The sequence below is a fragment of the Carassius carassius genome, chromosome 41, assembly GCF_963082965.1.
Source record: "Carassius carassius chromosome 41, fCarCar2.1, whole genome shotgun sequence".
NCBI classification, from domain to species: domain Eukaryota; kingdom Metazoa; phylum Chordata; class Actinopteri; order Cypriniformes; family Cyprinidae; genus Carassius; species Carassius carassius.
In genome coordinates, this window is record NC_081795.1 from 24,530,358 (window position 1) to 24,547,580 (window position 17,223).

The 17,223-nt window shown below is 35.7% G+C and overlaps 2 protein-coding genes across 2 annotated transcripts; both read left to right on the forward strand.

The window, feature by feature from the left end:
• Nucleotides 1-11,652: 11,652 nt before the first annotated feature.
• LOC132123260 (P2Y purinoceptor 14-like) lies at nucleotides 11,653-12,240 on the forward strand. Its single transcript, XM_059533822.1, has one exon. It carries the CDS (start codon nucleotides 11,653-11,655, stop codon nucleotides 12,238-12,240), a length of 588 nt encoding a protein of 195 aa, XP_059389805.1.
• A 3,759-nt stretch (nucleotides 12,241-15,999) lies between these two features.
• Nucleotides 16,000-17,223, forward strand: LOC132123370 (P2Y purinoceptor 14-like). Its single transcript, XM_059533947.1, has one exon. The coding sequence runs from the start codon at nucleotides 16,121-16,123 to the stop codon at nucleotides 17,120-17,122; it is 1,002 nt and encodes a 333-aa protein (XP_059389930.1). The 5' UTR covers nucleotides 16,000-16,120; the 3' UTR covers nucleotides 17,123-17,223.

Below are 17,223 nucleotides of genomic sequence, written 5' to 3' on the forward strand. Positions count from 1 at the left end.
ATCTAGCAGTTTTTAATGCTTTTCTGTAGGATAGGTTACTTTCCCGCCAAGCAATACGAAATACTTCTAGTTTTTTTCCCTCCAGCTGCGCTCCATTTTTCGGGCTGCTCTCTTTAGGGTGCGAGTATGCTCATTATACCATGGTGTCATACTGTTTTCCTTAACCTTCCTTAAGCATAAAGGAGCAACTGTATTTAAAATGCTACAGTCATGGCCAAAATTGGAAAAGTTGCTGCTTAAGTTTTTATAATAGCAATTTGCATATACTCCAGAATGTTATGAAGAGTGATCAGATGAATTGCATAGTCCTTCTTTGCCATGAAAATTAACTTAATCCCAAAAAAACCTTTCCACTGCATTTCATTGCTGTCATTAAAGGACCTGCTGAGATCATTTCAGTAATCGTCTTGTTAACTCAGGTGAGAATGTTGACGAGCACAAGGCTGGAGATCATTATGTCGGGCTGATTGGGTTAGAATGGCAGACTTGACGTGTTAAAAAGGAGGGTGATGCTTGAAATCATTGTTCTTCCATTGTTAACCATGGTGACCTGCAAAGAAACGCGTGCAGCCATCATTGCGTTGCATAAAAATGGCTTCACAGGCAAGGATATTGTGGCTACTAAGATTGCACCTAAATCAACAATTTATAGGATCATCAAGAACTTCAAGGAAAGAGGTTCAATTCTTGTAAAGAAGGCTTCAGGGCATCCAAGAAAGTCCAGCAAGCGCCAGGATCGTCTCCTAAAGAGGATTCAGCTGCGGGATCGGAGTGCCACCAGTGCAGAGCTTGCTCAGGAATGGCAGCAGGCAGGTGTGAGCGCATCTGCACGCACAGTGAGGACAAGACTTTTGGAAGATGGCCCGGTGTCAAGAAGGGCAGCAAAGAAGCCACTTCTCTCCAAAAAAAACATCAGGGACAGATTGATCTTCTGCAGAAAGTATAGTGAATGGACTGCTGAGGACTGGGGCAAAGTCATATTTTCCGATGAAGCCCCTTTCCAATTGTTTGGGGCATCTGAAAAAAGGCTTGTCCGGAGAAGAAAAGGTGAGCGCTACCATCAGTCCTGTGTCCTGCCAACAGTAAAGCATCCTGACACCATTCATGTGTGGGGTTGCTTCTCATCCAAGGGAGTGGGCTCACTCACAATTCTGCCCAAAAACACAGCCATGAATAAAGAATGGGACCAAAACACCCTCCAACAGCAACTTCTTCCAACAATCCAACAACAGTTTGGTGAAGAACAATGCATTTTCCAGCACGATGGAGCACCGTACCATAAGGCAAAAGTGTTAACTAAGTGGCTCGGGGACCAGAATGTTGAAATTTTGGGTCCATGGCCTTGAAACTCCCCAGATCTTAATCCCATTGAGAACTTGTGGTCAATCCTCAAGAAGCGGGTGGACAAACAAAACCCCACTAATTCTGACAAACTCTAAGAAGTGATTATGAAAGAATGGGTTGCTATCAGTCAGGATTTGGCCCAGAAGTTGCTTGAGAGCATGCCCAGTCGAATTGCAGAGGTCCTGAAAAAGAAGTGCAACACTGCAAATACTGACTCAAAGCCAAGCTTTATCATTTGTTTTTCCGTATTGCATCTGTTTTTTATTTGTTGAACCTCAATTAAATTATTATAATTAAATTGGTTTGGAGAAGGCCATTCTTTATGTTCTTTTTGAAGAATTGGAGCCTGATGAAATCGGTATAAATACGTGTTTAATACTGCAAGATCTGCTCGATATTACAATCACTGCCCAGTCCAGAATAAAAGAGAACATCTCAATCAAGTGAAGAGATTTGTGAAAACTGTGGTTCCTAATTATTGTGATCCAACATTTGCCATTCGCATTTCAGAATGAAAAGACAAACATTTCAGATGAAGGATGATCCACTACTTACCTCCAAGACTGTGTTATGATCTATATGACTATTATTTTTATTGTGAGTATTAGGCTTGTAATTATTGCTGATCACTGTTGCTATTATAATATTTACCATTTACCATTATATAATCAGAAAAGTATAGAAAAGTTTCTGAAAGTATCAATCCAAAATACAATAGCAAAATATATTAATATGTATAGTATTTTTGTTAAATTAATCAGTGTCTAGCACACCTTCCTAAGTAAAGGATCAGAAGACATTGCAATTACTAAATGATATTTTGACAGACTTGAAGAAGTTCAAGATCTATACTTGTGCTCTTTTTATTTCAGTTATGTTACATTTAATGTAAATAAACATGTGCAAACAATATACTTGTTCTTGTGAAGTTCATTCCTGTCTCCAGTATCAGTGCCTTGTGTGCCAATAATTTTATTTATTATTCTTATTTTTATTAAAAATTATGAAACTGGCAGCACCTGCAATTACAAACAATGGAAGTAATCATTATCATTTCATTTGAAGTGGTGGAGTTGACCACTGTGCTTTACAGACTATAAACTAAGATACAGACGTAATAAAAATAAAACATAATTGAGAATTATTCCACTTACTGTCCTCAAACTGTGTATGGAACTATTTTGTGCTGTGATCACAGCTTTAAAATACATTACAAACACACAAACATAACATTTGAAGTTATGAAGTCTTGGCAACAAAAGGGTATTGAACTTTTCCACTGTTATAAGGGCTCCATTTCAAACAGAATTAGCACTGCAGTTTTCTGTAAACAACGGACTTAAAATAACTTTTGAGTTGAGGCAATCCCTGCTATGGGCTTTCAGGATGTAATTCATCCTCTTCCTCTTTGCTCTTCTATAGTTTCTCTCTGCTGGCGTCTCCTCTGTCACAGCTGTCACTTTCCTCTCTTTTCCTCTTACCTTTCTTCCCTAACTTGCTCTGATTGGTCACCCAAATATTTACAGCTAAAACCCTGTCCCTTCAACACAGTGACTCAGAGTGGATTGTTTTTTTTTTTTTTTGAAGGAGTAAAGCACAGGAACGGTAATCTTGCAGCCTCTTGCATGCATCAGAGAGCTTCGGCAATCTGATCGTGCTAAAATTATTCAGTCAGCATGAGATGCTTAAAGCAAGAGTTCATTCCAAAAATGAAAAATTGTTGAAAATGCAAATGTAGATGAGCTTGTTTTTTCACCAGATTTGGAGAAATAGCGTCACATCACCTGCTCACCAATGGATCCTCTGCAGTGAATGGGTGCCATCAGAATGAGAGATAAAAACATTACAATCCACATCACTCCAGTTTATCAATGAATGTCTTGTGAAGAGAAAAGCTGCATGTTTGTAAGAAACAAATCCATCAAGGCATTGTTTAACTTCAAGTCCATGTTCCATAATAACACTTCCTCCAGAGAAAAACCTTCTGTTGTCTCTCACATTAAAATGTTTAGAACAGTTTGGGCTGGGAAACAGTTTGATCCATGCAGATTTCTCTCCTGATTCAGACAAGAAAAATGTATCACTGGAAAAAGCACTCATTCTGACGGCACCCATTCACTGCAGAGCATGCATTGATGAGTAAATGTTGCAATGCTGCATTTCCCAAATATGGTGAAGAAACAAACTCATCCTAATCTTGGATGGCATGAGGGAGAGCACATTTCAGTAAATTTTTGTCTGAACTATTCTTTATATATATTTATAGAATATATCACTTCTAATAAATATAAAAAAAGATATTCATGCACCCTAATGTCATCACAATCCTGTCTGACTTTTTGTCTTCCATGAAATGCAAAATAAGAAATTATGAAGAATCTTGATGCAACTGTTTACAAGTTCCTTATTTTGTGTCGCACAGAAGAGACTTTCAGGGAGTGAAAATATGTTTATTTATGTGTGCTGAGAAGCAGTTATTTTAATCTTTCACATACTTCTTTAAATTATTGGCAGAATTGGATTCTATAGAAATACAGATACAACTAAGAAGAAACAGAAAAAGGAAGTTAAATGTTTTTGCAATGGTTTTACATTTTGGCCTTTTTCTTCAACAGAGAGAGAACAAGAACCTAATGTGGTTTACGGGTTGATCAGGGTTGAGACATGACGTGAGCCCAACTTTATCTCATGAATGGTGTGAGCCCAACTAGGTCAGATCATGCGCGCTAACCGCTAGGTCATATTTCTGATAATGCTTGCTCCGTGTGATTTAAACTAGTGACGTTCACACTGACCAGACGAAACGTCACTGGTAATTACATAAACAACTTCAGATGCTCCTAATATACAAATGTATTAAAAAATGTATATATTTATAAATTATATATGTATATATACTGTATATATAATGCATTTATGGATAAATCTATTTATAATAATTTTAATTATAAAAACATGAACATTTAAATTAAATAATGCATTAAAATATGAGAATGAAATTCATTATTAAAATGTGTATTTTACATCATATACTTATACAATGATTAATCATTAACATGTAAGTAATCTCTTTCAATGGAGTATTTAGTAAGTATTCAAACTTATTGACTAATAAAAGTGAGTTTCTTTGCTATATTTTCCCATGCATGTAATTGATTTTGAGAATTATTATTATTATTATTAGGAATAGTAGTGTTTTCATCAACATATACAGTATAATGTACATTACGCTAAAAGACATAAAAGTTTGCTATTTGTAAAAAGCACTTTGTCCATTGATGGCATAACATGGGTGTACAATTAATCAGCTGTCATATTCTAAGGAACTCTAAGCAAAGAATATCATTGCATTCCTAGAAACATGTCATCAGATCATTACAGTAGCCAAAGGACTGTTCCTCTTGGGGAAAACAGCTAATCTACTTACTTCCCTTCATTCAGCATTCAGCTTGACTCCGATTGGCACACCTGATGTGGTTCAGCACCAAGTACAGAAAACACATGCTTTAGACTGTAACACACCACAAGTCAGGCAACAAATCACAAGAATCGGCTGTTGCCACTTTATAACCTCCAAGAAGAAGGGTTGTTTGACTCATTTTTTGTTTTTCAAAACAGTGAAGCAATTTCCAATAAACAGTTTTTCACTTTCAGTTTCCAAAAGAGCAAACAGTCCTTTAATAACATTCTCAAAACATTTTGAAATTGCAGTGTTTGACTGGAATACAAAGTGATGTTAAAAGCATTTATAAAATGCATGCTTTGCATTCAGTTTTAATTAGATATAAAGCCTCGTTAGTTTTCCTTTCATACAACATGCTTTCTACATAATGAATAGTAATTAAAAAAAATAATAATCTGAATATCTGACTGTCGTTTGACTATTTGCCGGGGGAGTCGTGGCCTAATGGTTAGAGAGTCGGACTCGCAATCGAAAGGTTGTGAGTTTGAGTCTCGGGCCGGCAGGAATTGTAGGTGGGGGGAGTGCATGTACAGTGTGTGTGCGTGCGTGCGTGCGTGTGTGCACGCACTTTGGATGGATTAAAAGCAGAGCATGAATTCTGAGTATGGGTCACCATACTTGGCTGTATGTCACGTCACTTTCATAACATCAGAAGACCACTATATATCATGCAAAACTAACAGCTAACCTACTCAGATGGCTTACACAAACAACAAACAAGTTTTATTATAACAAATGTGCTTTAGAAACACACAGCTAGAATGGCCAAAGAAAAACTGATGTTAAAAAAGTTAAGGGTCAAGAGCAGGGTGAGGATAACAGCAGCCAAATCTATTAAATACAAGCATCATGACTTTTTAGGCAAGAATCAGACATGGGTGTCATGTAGGGTAATAAAATATGGGACTGAATTTGTCAGTGACGTGATTATAATTTAATTAAAACATTAGAAATGAATAATTATATAACATTTCCTTTCCATAGTTACTCAAACAACAAATAAATTACATAGCCAGTAGGCTAAGTGACATTATCACTAACTTTGATCTATTGCGAGTTTGGGTATTCTGAAAAAAACTGTCCTTATAATCACTGAAGATGTCTACATTGCAAAATGAATCTCTTACATTTTACGTACATCTGCATTTTGCTGTTTATGATGAGATTTGCAAGAGTCCAGATTTCAGTCAGCGATGCGAGCGCACTCAACAGGGCTGATAACTTTGACCGAGGACTCATCTGATCGCCTCTGTTTGGCCATTGCATTCCTAAGCTCAACAGACTCATGTGGAATTGGTTATAATGCGCAAAATTGTAAAAACGCCAACACGAGATGGTGCAACATGAGCATACCCAGCAGACACAGCACATCAATGTGATGTCAGGAAGACGTTGGACTCCAACTAATCCAACGTCAGTCAGACGTCATATTTTGGTTGAAAATGAAAGTCGGGTTGACGTCTAAACACAACTTTGTTTGACGTCAAATTCCGACATCAGACAGATGTTGAATTTTGGTTGGAATAAGCACCACACTGCAACAAATGGTGAAATGCATGGCAGCGCATTAAATATCTCAAGATCTCAGCAGAGGAGGATTAAACAACTCCACAAACAGCATTACCAGCTTCACGTATTACTAACCAGACTGACTATATTTCTGTCAGACATCTACAAAAGCTCTTATTTAAAATTAACAGGGGTTTAACTGTAATCTGTTAAATTTCCATAACAGCATAACAGTTAAACACCATAACAGTGATTAGTGTTTACATTAGTTGGACTCTTAACTCTTATTATATCTTTTGTCTTCTTTGGCTGCTGTGATAGTGTGTTTGTCGAGCACATTTGCAGCATCAAAGAAAGCTAAAGTGACATGAGATCAGGTGCTGGCTGTTATTTGTTGCTGGTTTTATAATCAACATGAAATAACCTGATTCACTGATGTTTTTTTAATCTTAACATGTTGTTCCTTTGGTACATTCATATTACAAACCCAGATCCAGCAGTACTATAGCAATCATTTAACAAACATGAGCTCAAAAAACTTCACTCACTCGCACGTGCGCGTGTGTGTCAACGTATGAATCACAACAATGGTGACATGCTTCATGTAACAATGCATGCTGGGAGCCATGAGTTTTATACTGGGGTGGCTCCCAGCATGCATTGCTGCACGAAGCGTGTCACCATTGTTGTGATTCATATGCTTATTATTGATGTCCATGTGTCTCGAAAGATTTTTCTCCCAAAATGTATTTAAAAATGAAAATTCAGAATGTCTGATCTGTGGAAAGAAAGTAGTTGCTGGATATAACCACAAGAGTCCTCAATCACTCTTCTTTCTGATGATGAACACTATACTACCTTATCTTTGTTTATGGCTCTTTTTATAGCAAATTATGTGTTTTAGTAAACACTATTACAAGAACCATAAACTTACTAATCCAAGAGTCAAACTACCCAACTAAAGACTACCCAAACACTAAACACAATAATGGTGACCAAACATTTTCAAATAAAACATCAACATCTAAACCTCTGTTAATTCTCAAAAAGAGCTTCTGTAGACGTCTGACAAAAATAGTCAAACTGGTTAGTAAAACCACTAAAAAACAACTCTACAACATATTCTATTTATGCTCCATTGCATACTGTGTGCCTTCAGAGTTCATCTGTTCTGTAGAAACACAGTATGATGCTGTTTGTTCACAATACATTTCTGAGAGTGCAGTTAGATACAAGAGAAGTCCAACTGTGAAATTACTGTGAAAGTCATGCAATTATTAAGCCAGAATACACTGTAATTTCACACTAAGATTTTTAACAGTGAATATTTTTGGTTTATCTCATAAATTATTATTATTTTTTTAAGAATGCGCCCCAAGGCTGCATTAATTGTATTTTACTGTCTAAATGTACTAATGCTTTAAGTTCAAGTAAAACTAAACTGAGAGGTAATTTGGCTTTATTTAGACGAATGCAATGTATTGTTAGCTGACATAAGTTTTAAGTCAGAATTGAATTAAGAAAGCATTTTAAAGTTCATTGAAATTTCTAAATTGATGAGCAGGATTCAAAGTTGTATAACTTCAGGAATACAATCTGCGGATTCTGTGAAAAGTGTCACTAATTCTCACAGTGGCTCTGATATGCAAATTAACCTTACCTTCCCATTTACCAAACAAACTAATACTGTTTTACTGTGTCATCTAAAACATCTGACAAACTAAAGATGCTTGAATTTCCTGTATTTAAGGAAGTGATAGCCAGTGTTCGTCTGTAAAGCCTCAGGACAGAGCGTTACGGTAGGTCTTGCTTTGTTTGAAATAACATGTAACCACAAGTATCCTAAAAGTAGTTAAAAAGAAGAAATGACAGTAAAAATGAATTAATCCAGATCAAATTGAGTTTAATCATGATTTTATTTTTTATTTTTTCTGGTATGTGACATTTAGAATAATGTTGCAAAAGATTTGTTAAACATGTTGGTATTTTTATATTTGTGATATTTGGCTAAAAGTTTAAATTGAAACATGAACATATTGATATAATCATGCCTGGAAGAATATAGTTTCATTCTTCTCAGTATAACAAAGACTTATGTATATTTTGATTACATTTGATTCATCTGATTACGTCCATACATTTCTGCCATATGTACATTAACTGACAGTCACCACTGATAAACTACGACTAAATAAATTGTAGAAAGTTAATTTTCTGTAAAGCTGTTTTGCAACGATTTGTATTGTGAACAACGCTATTCAAATAAACCTGAATTAATAATAATAATAATAATTATCATATAGAATAGCGAAATGAGATGCATATTTGCATTAGGTATTGTAACATTATGTAACAATTTAGTGAGAAACTGACAGCAGAGAATAATAGTTTAAAATAGCAGCGATAGCAATGAAAAAAAAGATTAAAAGTTTTGATAAATGATCACTCGTATGTCTATGATGCATTAAATAGATTAGAGTGCATGTGTGGTCAATTGAGGCTTTGCTAAGGGTAAGGGTAGAGAACAGGAAACCAAGACAGACGGGAACTAAAACGTGAATACTGAGGAATGAATAATCTAGATAAAGAAACAAAGTGTTACAAAAAGTTGTTTATCTTTCAAGTGTATTTAAATAACCAGTTCACCCAGACATGAAAATTCTGTTATAATGTTATAAGCCACATAGGGACTTCATTCACAGTAAAAGCCAGAGTGTTAAATTAACACTGCTCGGAGCATATATGGTCCCACTCTCAAAGAGTGACATTGAAGCAGTGTCAATATTCATGAGATAATTATGTGATTAATTAAGTGCTGATTGATCATAAGTGATGAACACTGGATGTTCAAGCAGAATCACTGAAGAAAAGAGAAACACAAGAACTACTGACTTTAGCCACAGCCTTATAAGAAATCAACTGAAATAAAATATATTAAATCACTCAAGTTCTCAGCAGATGATAAATCATCTCCACAAACAGCATCACCAACTTTGCGCAAATATTAACCAGTTTGAATTTTATGTGTCTAAAAAATATTATTAAGAATTAAAAGAGGTTAGATATTACACAGCAAAATCTCCAGTGTTAATGTAACACTCTGAGTGTGGACACATATAAACTCTGAAGCAGTGTTAAAAGTAACACTGAAGCAGAGTTGAAGTTAATGAGATAATTAAGAAGTTAATTAAGTTATGAACAAGCAGAATCACCAAATGAGAAAATCACAATACTGTCACCATTATAGTGGTCAGTGTTTGCTTTAGTTGGGATCTTGACCCTTCAATTATTTACTTTAGGTTTTGTGTGGCTGTGGTAACTGAATTGTAACATACATACACACCAGAGCTAAGGCAATCATGTGGTATTGATTGTGGTTTGATCTAATTGTCATGGAGTAAATTTTTTGGCATAATAGAACATGTTTTGAAAGTTAATTTTACATAAAGAAAGAGTTCTTTAGTTTAGACACATAGACATCAAGAATCAGCGTGAGCATCACAACAATGGTGACCATCAAAAAAGCATGTTAACTTTTTATTCTAACTATATTTTATTTTTGCAGTTTTTATGTGAATTTTGAGTATCTAGTTTTGTGATGTTCAGAGTAGATCTGTTTATCTGAATATGCTGTTTGTCACCGTTGTTGAGATTCATATGCTGATTCTTGTTATCTGTGTGTGCCTAAAATTAAAACTCTCTAATAAAAAAAATTCAGAATCACTTGCAAGAGATGCCTACAAAATGTATAGAGAATACAGACTCTTTCATTAAGGAGTCAAAGCTGTTACAATCAATAATGGAAGTTTTACTCAGAGAAAAGACTGTAAATGAGTTCAGTGATTCGGGTCAAACAATGATTACATTAAAACATAATCATTATAATGTGATGATTTTTGTTCTTGGCTTGCCAAACTAATTTTAAACTAAAGCAAACACTGACCACTATAATGTTGACACACAAATTGTGATTTTCTCGTTTGGTGATTCTGCTTGTTAACATCCAGTGTTTATCACTTATGATCAATCAGCACTTAATTAATCACATAATTATCTCATTAATATTGACACTGCTTCAGAGTTACTTTAACACTCTTTTAGAGTGGGACCATTAATGCTCCGAGCAGTGTTATATATATATATATATATATATATATATATATATGAATGAACAAAATATATCTTATATACCAAAATATATATTAAAATGCATTTCAGGGGCAAGAAAATACATTTTCAATCTTACAATAGCTCACATTTATGCTAAATGCAAACGTCAATGGATTAACCAAGAGATCAAAACTATATTAATAATGATTATTCATTATCAATGTAGTTTTTAATGATTACTATTATATGTTCATGCATGCTATAGACAACAAATAAAGTTCTTCTTCAAAGTGTTTTTTTTTCATATGGGATGTACAGTAAAATGTAACCTTTCTTCCTATAGGTGCATATCTCTTTCATGTCTGGTTCACTGTCCAGCTCAATCATGGAACACAATGCAACCAATTCAACTGAAGAATCTTGCGGCTTGTCTGAAATGCCAGCACGTCCGTTCTTCTTATGTTTATACACAGTGATTTTTCTGGCAAGCCTGGTGCTCAACAGCATTACAATATATGTATACTTTTATAAAGCTATAAATCAGTCTAGCATCACAATCTATATGAAGAATCTGGCTATAGCCGACTTGTTTGTGTGCCTGTGTTTGATATTACGCATTGCTAAATATGCTAGCACTTCAATGGAAATTCAGCGTATCTACTGCAACTTTGGTGCTCCCACTTCCTACCTCAACATGTACTGCAGTATTCTCTTCATGGGCTACATCGCTGCAAACAGGTATGGATGCTCATAAACAAGGGTCAGTCTCAGGAAAAAGTGGTTTTCCACTATAATTTACTACACAATCTGCATTTTCATTGCTTTAAATGTATATCTTTTTATTATTATTATAATAGATAATAAACAACTTTGTGCATCAATATCTTTACATTTCTGGTAAAAAATTGACTTGATTTTCTACAGATTTGTGACAGCTTAATGTGACACTTTTGACAAGCTAAATATGTCAGTCTCTGAGTGACATGTAACTATTAATACCATGAAATAACCTAAATAACCTTCATTCTGTAAATACGTATAATGAACTTAGCAAAAAGCATTGCAAATATCTCCAGTATGTTTTATAAAACCCCAAAATCGAACATAGTTCACCCCTCATGAACATTATCACTTCCGCCAAAAATGTATACTGGCTGTCGGTTGGAATATTACAATTAAAAATATTAATATAACACACTGAATCACTGCTCTTTTGTTTCAGGTACATGAAGATCGCACGACCACTGCAGACCCACATGCTTCAAACAGTCCGTTCGACCCACTACATCTGCACCATGACCTGGGCCGTCCTGTTGTGCCTTAATTGTGCCTACATTGTTGCATTTTTCAGCGCTGATAAACAAACCTTAGCCCACAGTGGTTTCGACTGTGACAGCTTTCATAACAACTCACTCATACAGATCTACTTGGCCTTGCAAATCATGTCCTTTTTAATGTTTTTCTTTGTGCTGGTATCCCTGATTCTGTTTTACTGGCTGAACGTACGGAAGCTTTGTCAAGCACAGCTTACGATACCAAATCAGCATGGTAATTTTAAGCTGAGCAACTCAAAGCGTAACATGCGAGTTTTGGTGGTCATTTTCTGCGTGTGTTTTGTGCCGTATCATCTGGTGAGACTGCCATACGTGTTCATCAAACCCCTGCTGAACGACTGCACAACAGAGCAGGTTTTCTACTTCCTGAAGGAGCTGACCGTCCTGCTCGCAGTACTAAATGCCTGTTTGGATCCACTTATCCACTTTGTCTTTTGCAAGACCTTCAGAGCACAGCTTAACCTTCAGAGATTTTGCTAATCAGATTGAGATCTGGGTTAAAAGTAAATATTAAGTTGAATTACAGGGAAATTCACCCCAAAATGAAAATTCTGACACTGTTTGCTCACCATCATGTTGTTTCAAACCTGTATGTGTTTCTTTGTTCTTTCAAACTCAAAAGAAGGATGTGTGTAACAGTTGATGGTAGCCACTGCCTTCCATTATGGAAGACAAAAATACTATGGAAGTCAATGTGGTCCAGTAACTGATTGGTTACAAACATTCTTAAAAAAAAAAAAATGTTCTACTGTGTTCAGAAGAAAAAGGAAAATCATACAGGTTTGCAACAACTTGAGGGCGATTAAATGTCAGAATTAAAGGGGATATATTATGCTGCTTTATTACTGTCTCATTTTTTCACAACACTCAGCATGGGGTGAGAGAGAAGACCAGCTTAAACTGTACTTGACAAACATAACATCCATATTTAAATCCACTTTGAACCCCCACTAAATCCTCAATTGGGCGACTGCAGGGATTATTTAAAAGTTTATAATAATAAATTAGGAAAACCTTTCAGACAACTGTTAAATGTTGGTAAATGTTATCAAGTGTTTATTTTGTAAACATTCTTTTTATACTGTAATTTATTTTACTGGATTTTAATGTATTTGTAAAAATGGCAAAGTATTTAAATTTGAAGTTACTTTAAATTATAGTGTTTACATTACACAGTAGCTAAGTTACATAGCGTATGGCACATAAAGTTAAAATCAGTTATTTTCTTGTACATCTTCCGAGCATTCTTGCAAAATAAAAGTGTTAATTATTAAATTAACATACTATATAAAGTATAATTCTTAATATCATATATAATATAGATTTGTCAACCTAGTAAAAATATGTACCTCTGTGCACTTTTTGTGTAACACCGTTTTTATGTACTGTTCCTTAATGCACGTTTCGCTGCAATTTCAAAAATAAATGTCTACTGAGTGGCGCAAAAACACAGGTTCAATACGTGAACCCTGGCAAGTTTTTATTATGTTGATATAGGTACGTATTGCTGTGTTTTTATTATGCTGCTTCTGGTACATATTGCGGCGTATCAGAATTCAAATATCCGTGGACTGTTGCTAAAAGTTAATGATTTACAGTGTTGGGAATATGCCCTAAACCAAACCCAAACCTAAACCTACCCGATAGTAGGGCTGTGCAAAAAATCGAATGCGATTTTCATGCGCATCTCATCAGTAAAGATGCTCCTGTGATTAGAAGTATATCTCCAGCACGTGCGTTCAGATCGAGGTTGCCAGGTTTTCACAACAAATCCTGCCCAATTGCTTCTTAAAACTAGTCCAAAACTAGCCCAATAGCGCTTCCAGGAGGTTCCCCGATAAAAATTGCTTCCCGGGGTTAAAATATAATTTTTTTATACACAAAAAACAATGGCAGACTTGGCAACACTGGTTCAGGTGGAGCGGCAGTTACTACACAGAGCCGTAGTCTACCGACAACTAACACAAAATCGTTTTCAAAATCGACAAAGAATCGCCTGCGATTTTAACATCGATTTTGTGTAGATTGTCAGTGAATTACGGCTCGGTGTAGTAAATGCCAACCAGTGTTGCCAAGTCTGTGGTTGTTTTTCATGTCCGCGGGTCGAAGCGACCCCAATACAAATAACGTGATATTAAGCCCCTAAAATGCTAATTTTACCTAATTTTTACGTTTAAAAAACGTATATTTTTACCCCGGGAAACAATTTTTATCATCCTGGAAACCTCCAGGAAACGCGATTGGGCTAGTTTTGGACTAGTTTTGAGAAGCAACTGGGCAGGATTTGTTGTGAAAACCTGGCAACCCTGATCCGAACGCACGTGCTGGAGATATACTACTAATTACAGGAGCGTCTTTACTGATGAGATGTGCATGAAAATCGCATTCGATTTTTTGCACAGCCCTATCCGATAGTGTTACCTAAGGCAAAACTGGTATAAAAACACATGTGCGACGTGAACGTTCAAAAGCATCCGTTTTAAAATCTCCCAGCATATTAATACTGTTTTGAAGTCATAACATGATATTCTTCAAGTAATTGTGTGAAAATTATGCTTTATTAATCGAAAGTACATATCACGGAAACTGCCGTGATATGTACTTATTGGTATGTATTTCACGTCTCACTAAAAGTGCACCCAGGTACATTTATGCTATGAGAACCAGGTAGAGATTTGTCCTATATATTGTCTCATATTTGTTGTACCTCTCACACCATTCATTGTAGCATCATTCATTCTTCTGTATACTTGTGTACGAATGTGCTGACAATAAAGCTCTTTTGAATTTAGAAACATCTGAGACAACACGGTTTACTGAAACACAACCGGGACTATTGACTCTAATGAGCAATGAAAGAGCTATCACATTGTCCTGTGGGTTTATGTTGGAGAAAAGGTGGAGGAAGCTGTTTGTGTAAAGACATAAGTGCTAGGAAACTCCTGCAGTTCTGAGCAAGTGTCACCCACAAGACAAACCCAGCCATTCAGGTTGGGTTTTAGTTCCTGTCTCAAACTCAACGCCCCTTTCCTTTAAAATATCGTCTGTGGCTGTTCACAACGCTGTTCTTATTCTCTGTTGTGACTCAACTCTTCAAGTAAGTTTCTTATCATCGTGAGAAAACTTTGTAATTAATTGCATTATAGTTTATTCCCATCTAATATCAGGATATGAGATAAAGTTACTTTGACGGATTTACAATTTTGAAATTGAGTACAAATAGCACCATGATATGGCTAAAGACATTCAATACAGACAGCAGATATAAAAAGAAATGCAGTAGTTTACATGAAAAAAAATTAAAAAAAATATGACACAAAGACATTAGACAGAATGTTAGAAACTTTATTGTATTGAATTGTATAGAATGTGCACCTGTAGTGTACTTAAAATTTTAAAGTATACACTACTAGGATAATATTACTAAAATAAAATGCACTTTGGAATACCAAATTAAAAGTTTTCTTTTAAAGTACATTTTAAATTATTTTTCTAAAAATCTTTTGCCATGCTTTTAAGAAGAATACTTACTTTGATTTCTTGATTATTATGTCATGTAGTAGAATAATAAGTTATAAATAAAGTACATGTAAACTAATTATAATTTTAATTGTGTGTTATTATATATTTCATTTTTTTTAAATGTACTAGTTGCAACTTCAACATTGCAAAGCTGTAATTCAAATATATTTAAATATATGACATATAGTTTAATTTCTATGAAATGTATTTTAGTTTGGAGACGACAGAAGTAATTATGAAATGACATATAAAGTTGTACTTAAGTGCTGCTTAAGTAGGTCAAAAATAGAACACTCTTAAGTTCAGCTAATTGCATTGAATATACATTTAAACAATAATGTTTTCATGTCAGACTGTCCTCCAACAAAAAACAACCCTATAGGTCGTATGTGCAAGCACCTTATTATGACCTTTATTTATATTTTGAAGTTTAGTGCCCTTTAGAGAGCGTACAAATAGAGTTGTTTTGCTTCTGTTGTCATGAAATTACGTATGACTGTCATTACCAATCAAAATGTCTGTTTATTTAAATATAAAGTATGCTTAAGTGTACTTTTTCACAAGGTTGGTTTTGTACTGGATTAGACAAAATACTAAATAATAATAATAATAATAATAATAATTTAATCAGTGGTTTGTCAGAGAGAATCTGAAGTAGAAATAAAAGCATATGAGGAAAAGGACTTTACAAAGATTATTCATAAAAGTGGCATAAATGGCACTTTTAATTTCTGAACATAAGCACAAACGCATAGCAGAAGTTAAAACATTGAATCGTGTCACAATATTTCTTGATATCATCAGAGCTAAAGAAGTTATTTTATTTCCCATTTTAGATATGGACTACATCAATACTACACAGACTGAATCAAAAAACTGTACGAATGTCAGCAGTGTGTTCACACATCAGGTTCTGCCTGTACTCTACACCATCATCTGCGCATGTGCCTTTATTCTCAATGGACTCGCCGTTTGGATCTTCTGCAGGGTTCCCAGCTCTTCATCCTTAGTAGTTTACCTAAAAAACATGTTGGTGGCAGATGTTCTGATGCTGTTTACCTACCCGTGGCGTGTAGTAGGTGACCTCGGGTATGGTGGCTTGCAGCTGAAGCTGATAGTTTGCCGCTACACTGCTGTGCTTTTTTACCTAAGCATGTACACAGGAATAACCTTCATGAGCCTCATCAGCTTGGAACGTTACTTTAAAATTGTCCGCAGCACCTCTGCCGTGTCTTCCTTTCTGCAGCGCATTTCGGTAGCGAAGGCTCTTGGACTGTTGACTTGGTGCATCATGATGTTCTTCATGCTGCCAAACTCCATTTTATCTGACCAGCCCATACCTGAGGATTTCTCCTGCATGGCCGTCAAGAGCGACCTGGGTCAGCGCTGGCACGAAATTTCAGTCCACTTCAATGTTGGAATCTTTTGGGTGGCTTTCCTGCTAATGGTGTTTTGCTACACCTCCATCGCCTGTCACGTGTACCGCTCTTACAAACGGGTGCAACAGGATAGCAGCCAGACGGGAAGGCGGTCAAATCGAAGCATCTTTAGTTTGTTGGCTGTGTTCATCTTCTGCTTTGTTCCCTACCACGTTTGTCGTGTGCCCTACACACTAAGCCAAATGCCCAAAGCTGATTTTAGTTCCTACAGCTGTTTCATCCTCTTCCAGTTGAAAGAAGCTACGCTCTTCCTGACAGCCCTCAATGTGTGTCTGGATCCTGTCATTTACTTTTTCATGTGCAGGAGATTCAGAGAGTTGCTTTTGAAGAAGATGCCATCTGTAAACCGCGAAAACAAGAGGCCTCCAACAGGCATTGGGCTAAGTATCAGCATTCTGTAAAATCAAGAGCAACAAAGGAAATGAGCACTGGCCATATGTCAGATGGAAAAGATATTTTGATTTCGAAACCACATGCTACCACTAGCTGTGGTTTCCTTGCA

Bases quoted from the DNA above. Each gene is read 5' to 3' on its own strand.
- LOC132123260 (XM_059533822.1), top strand. From the start codon at position 11,653: ATGAAGATCGCACGACCACTGCAGACCCACATGCTTCAAACAGTCCGT.
- LOC132123370 (XM_059533947.1), top strand. From the start codon at position 16,121: ATGGACTACATCAATACTACACAGACTGAATCAAAAAACTGTACGAAT.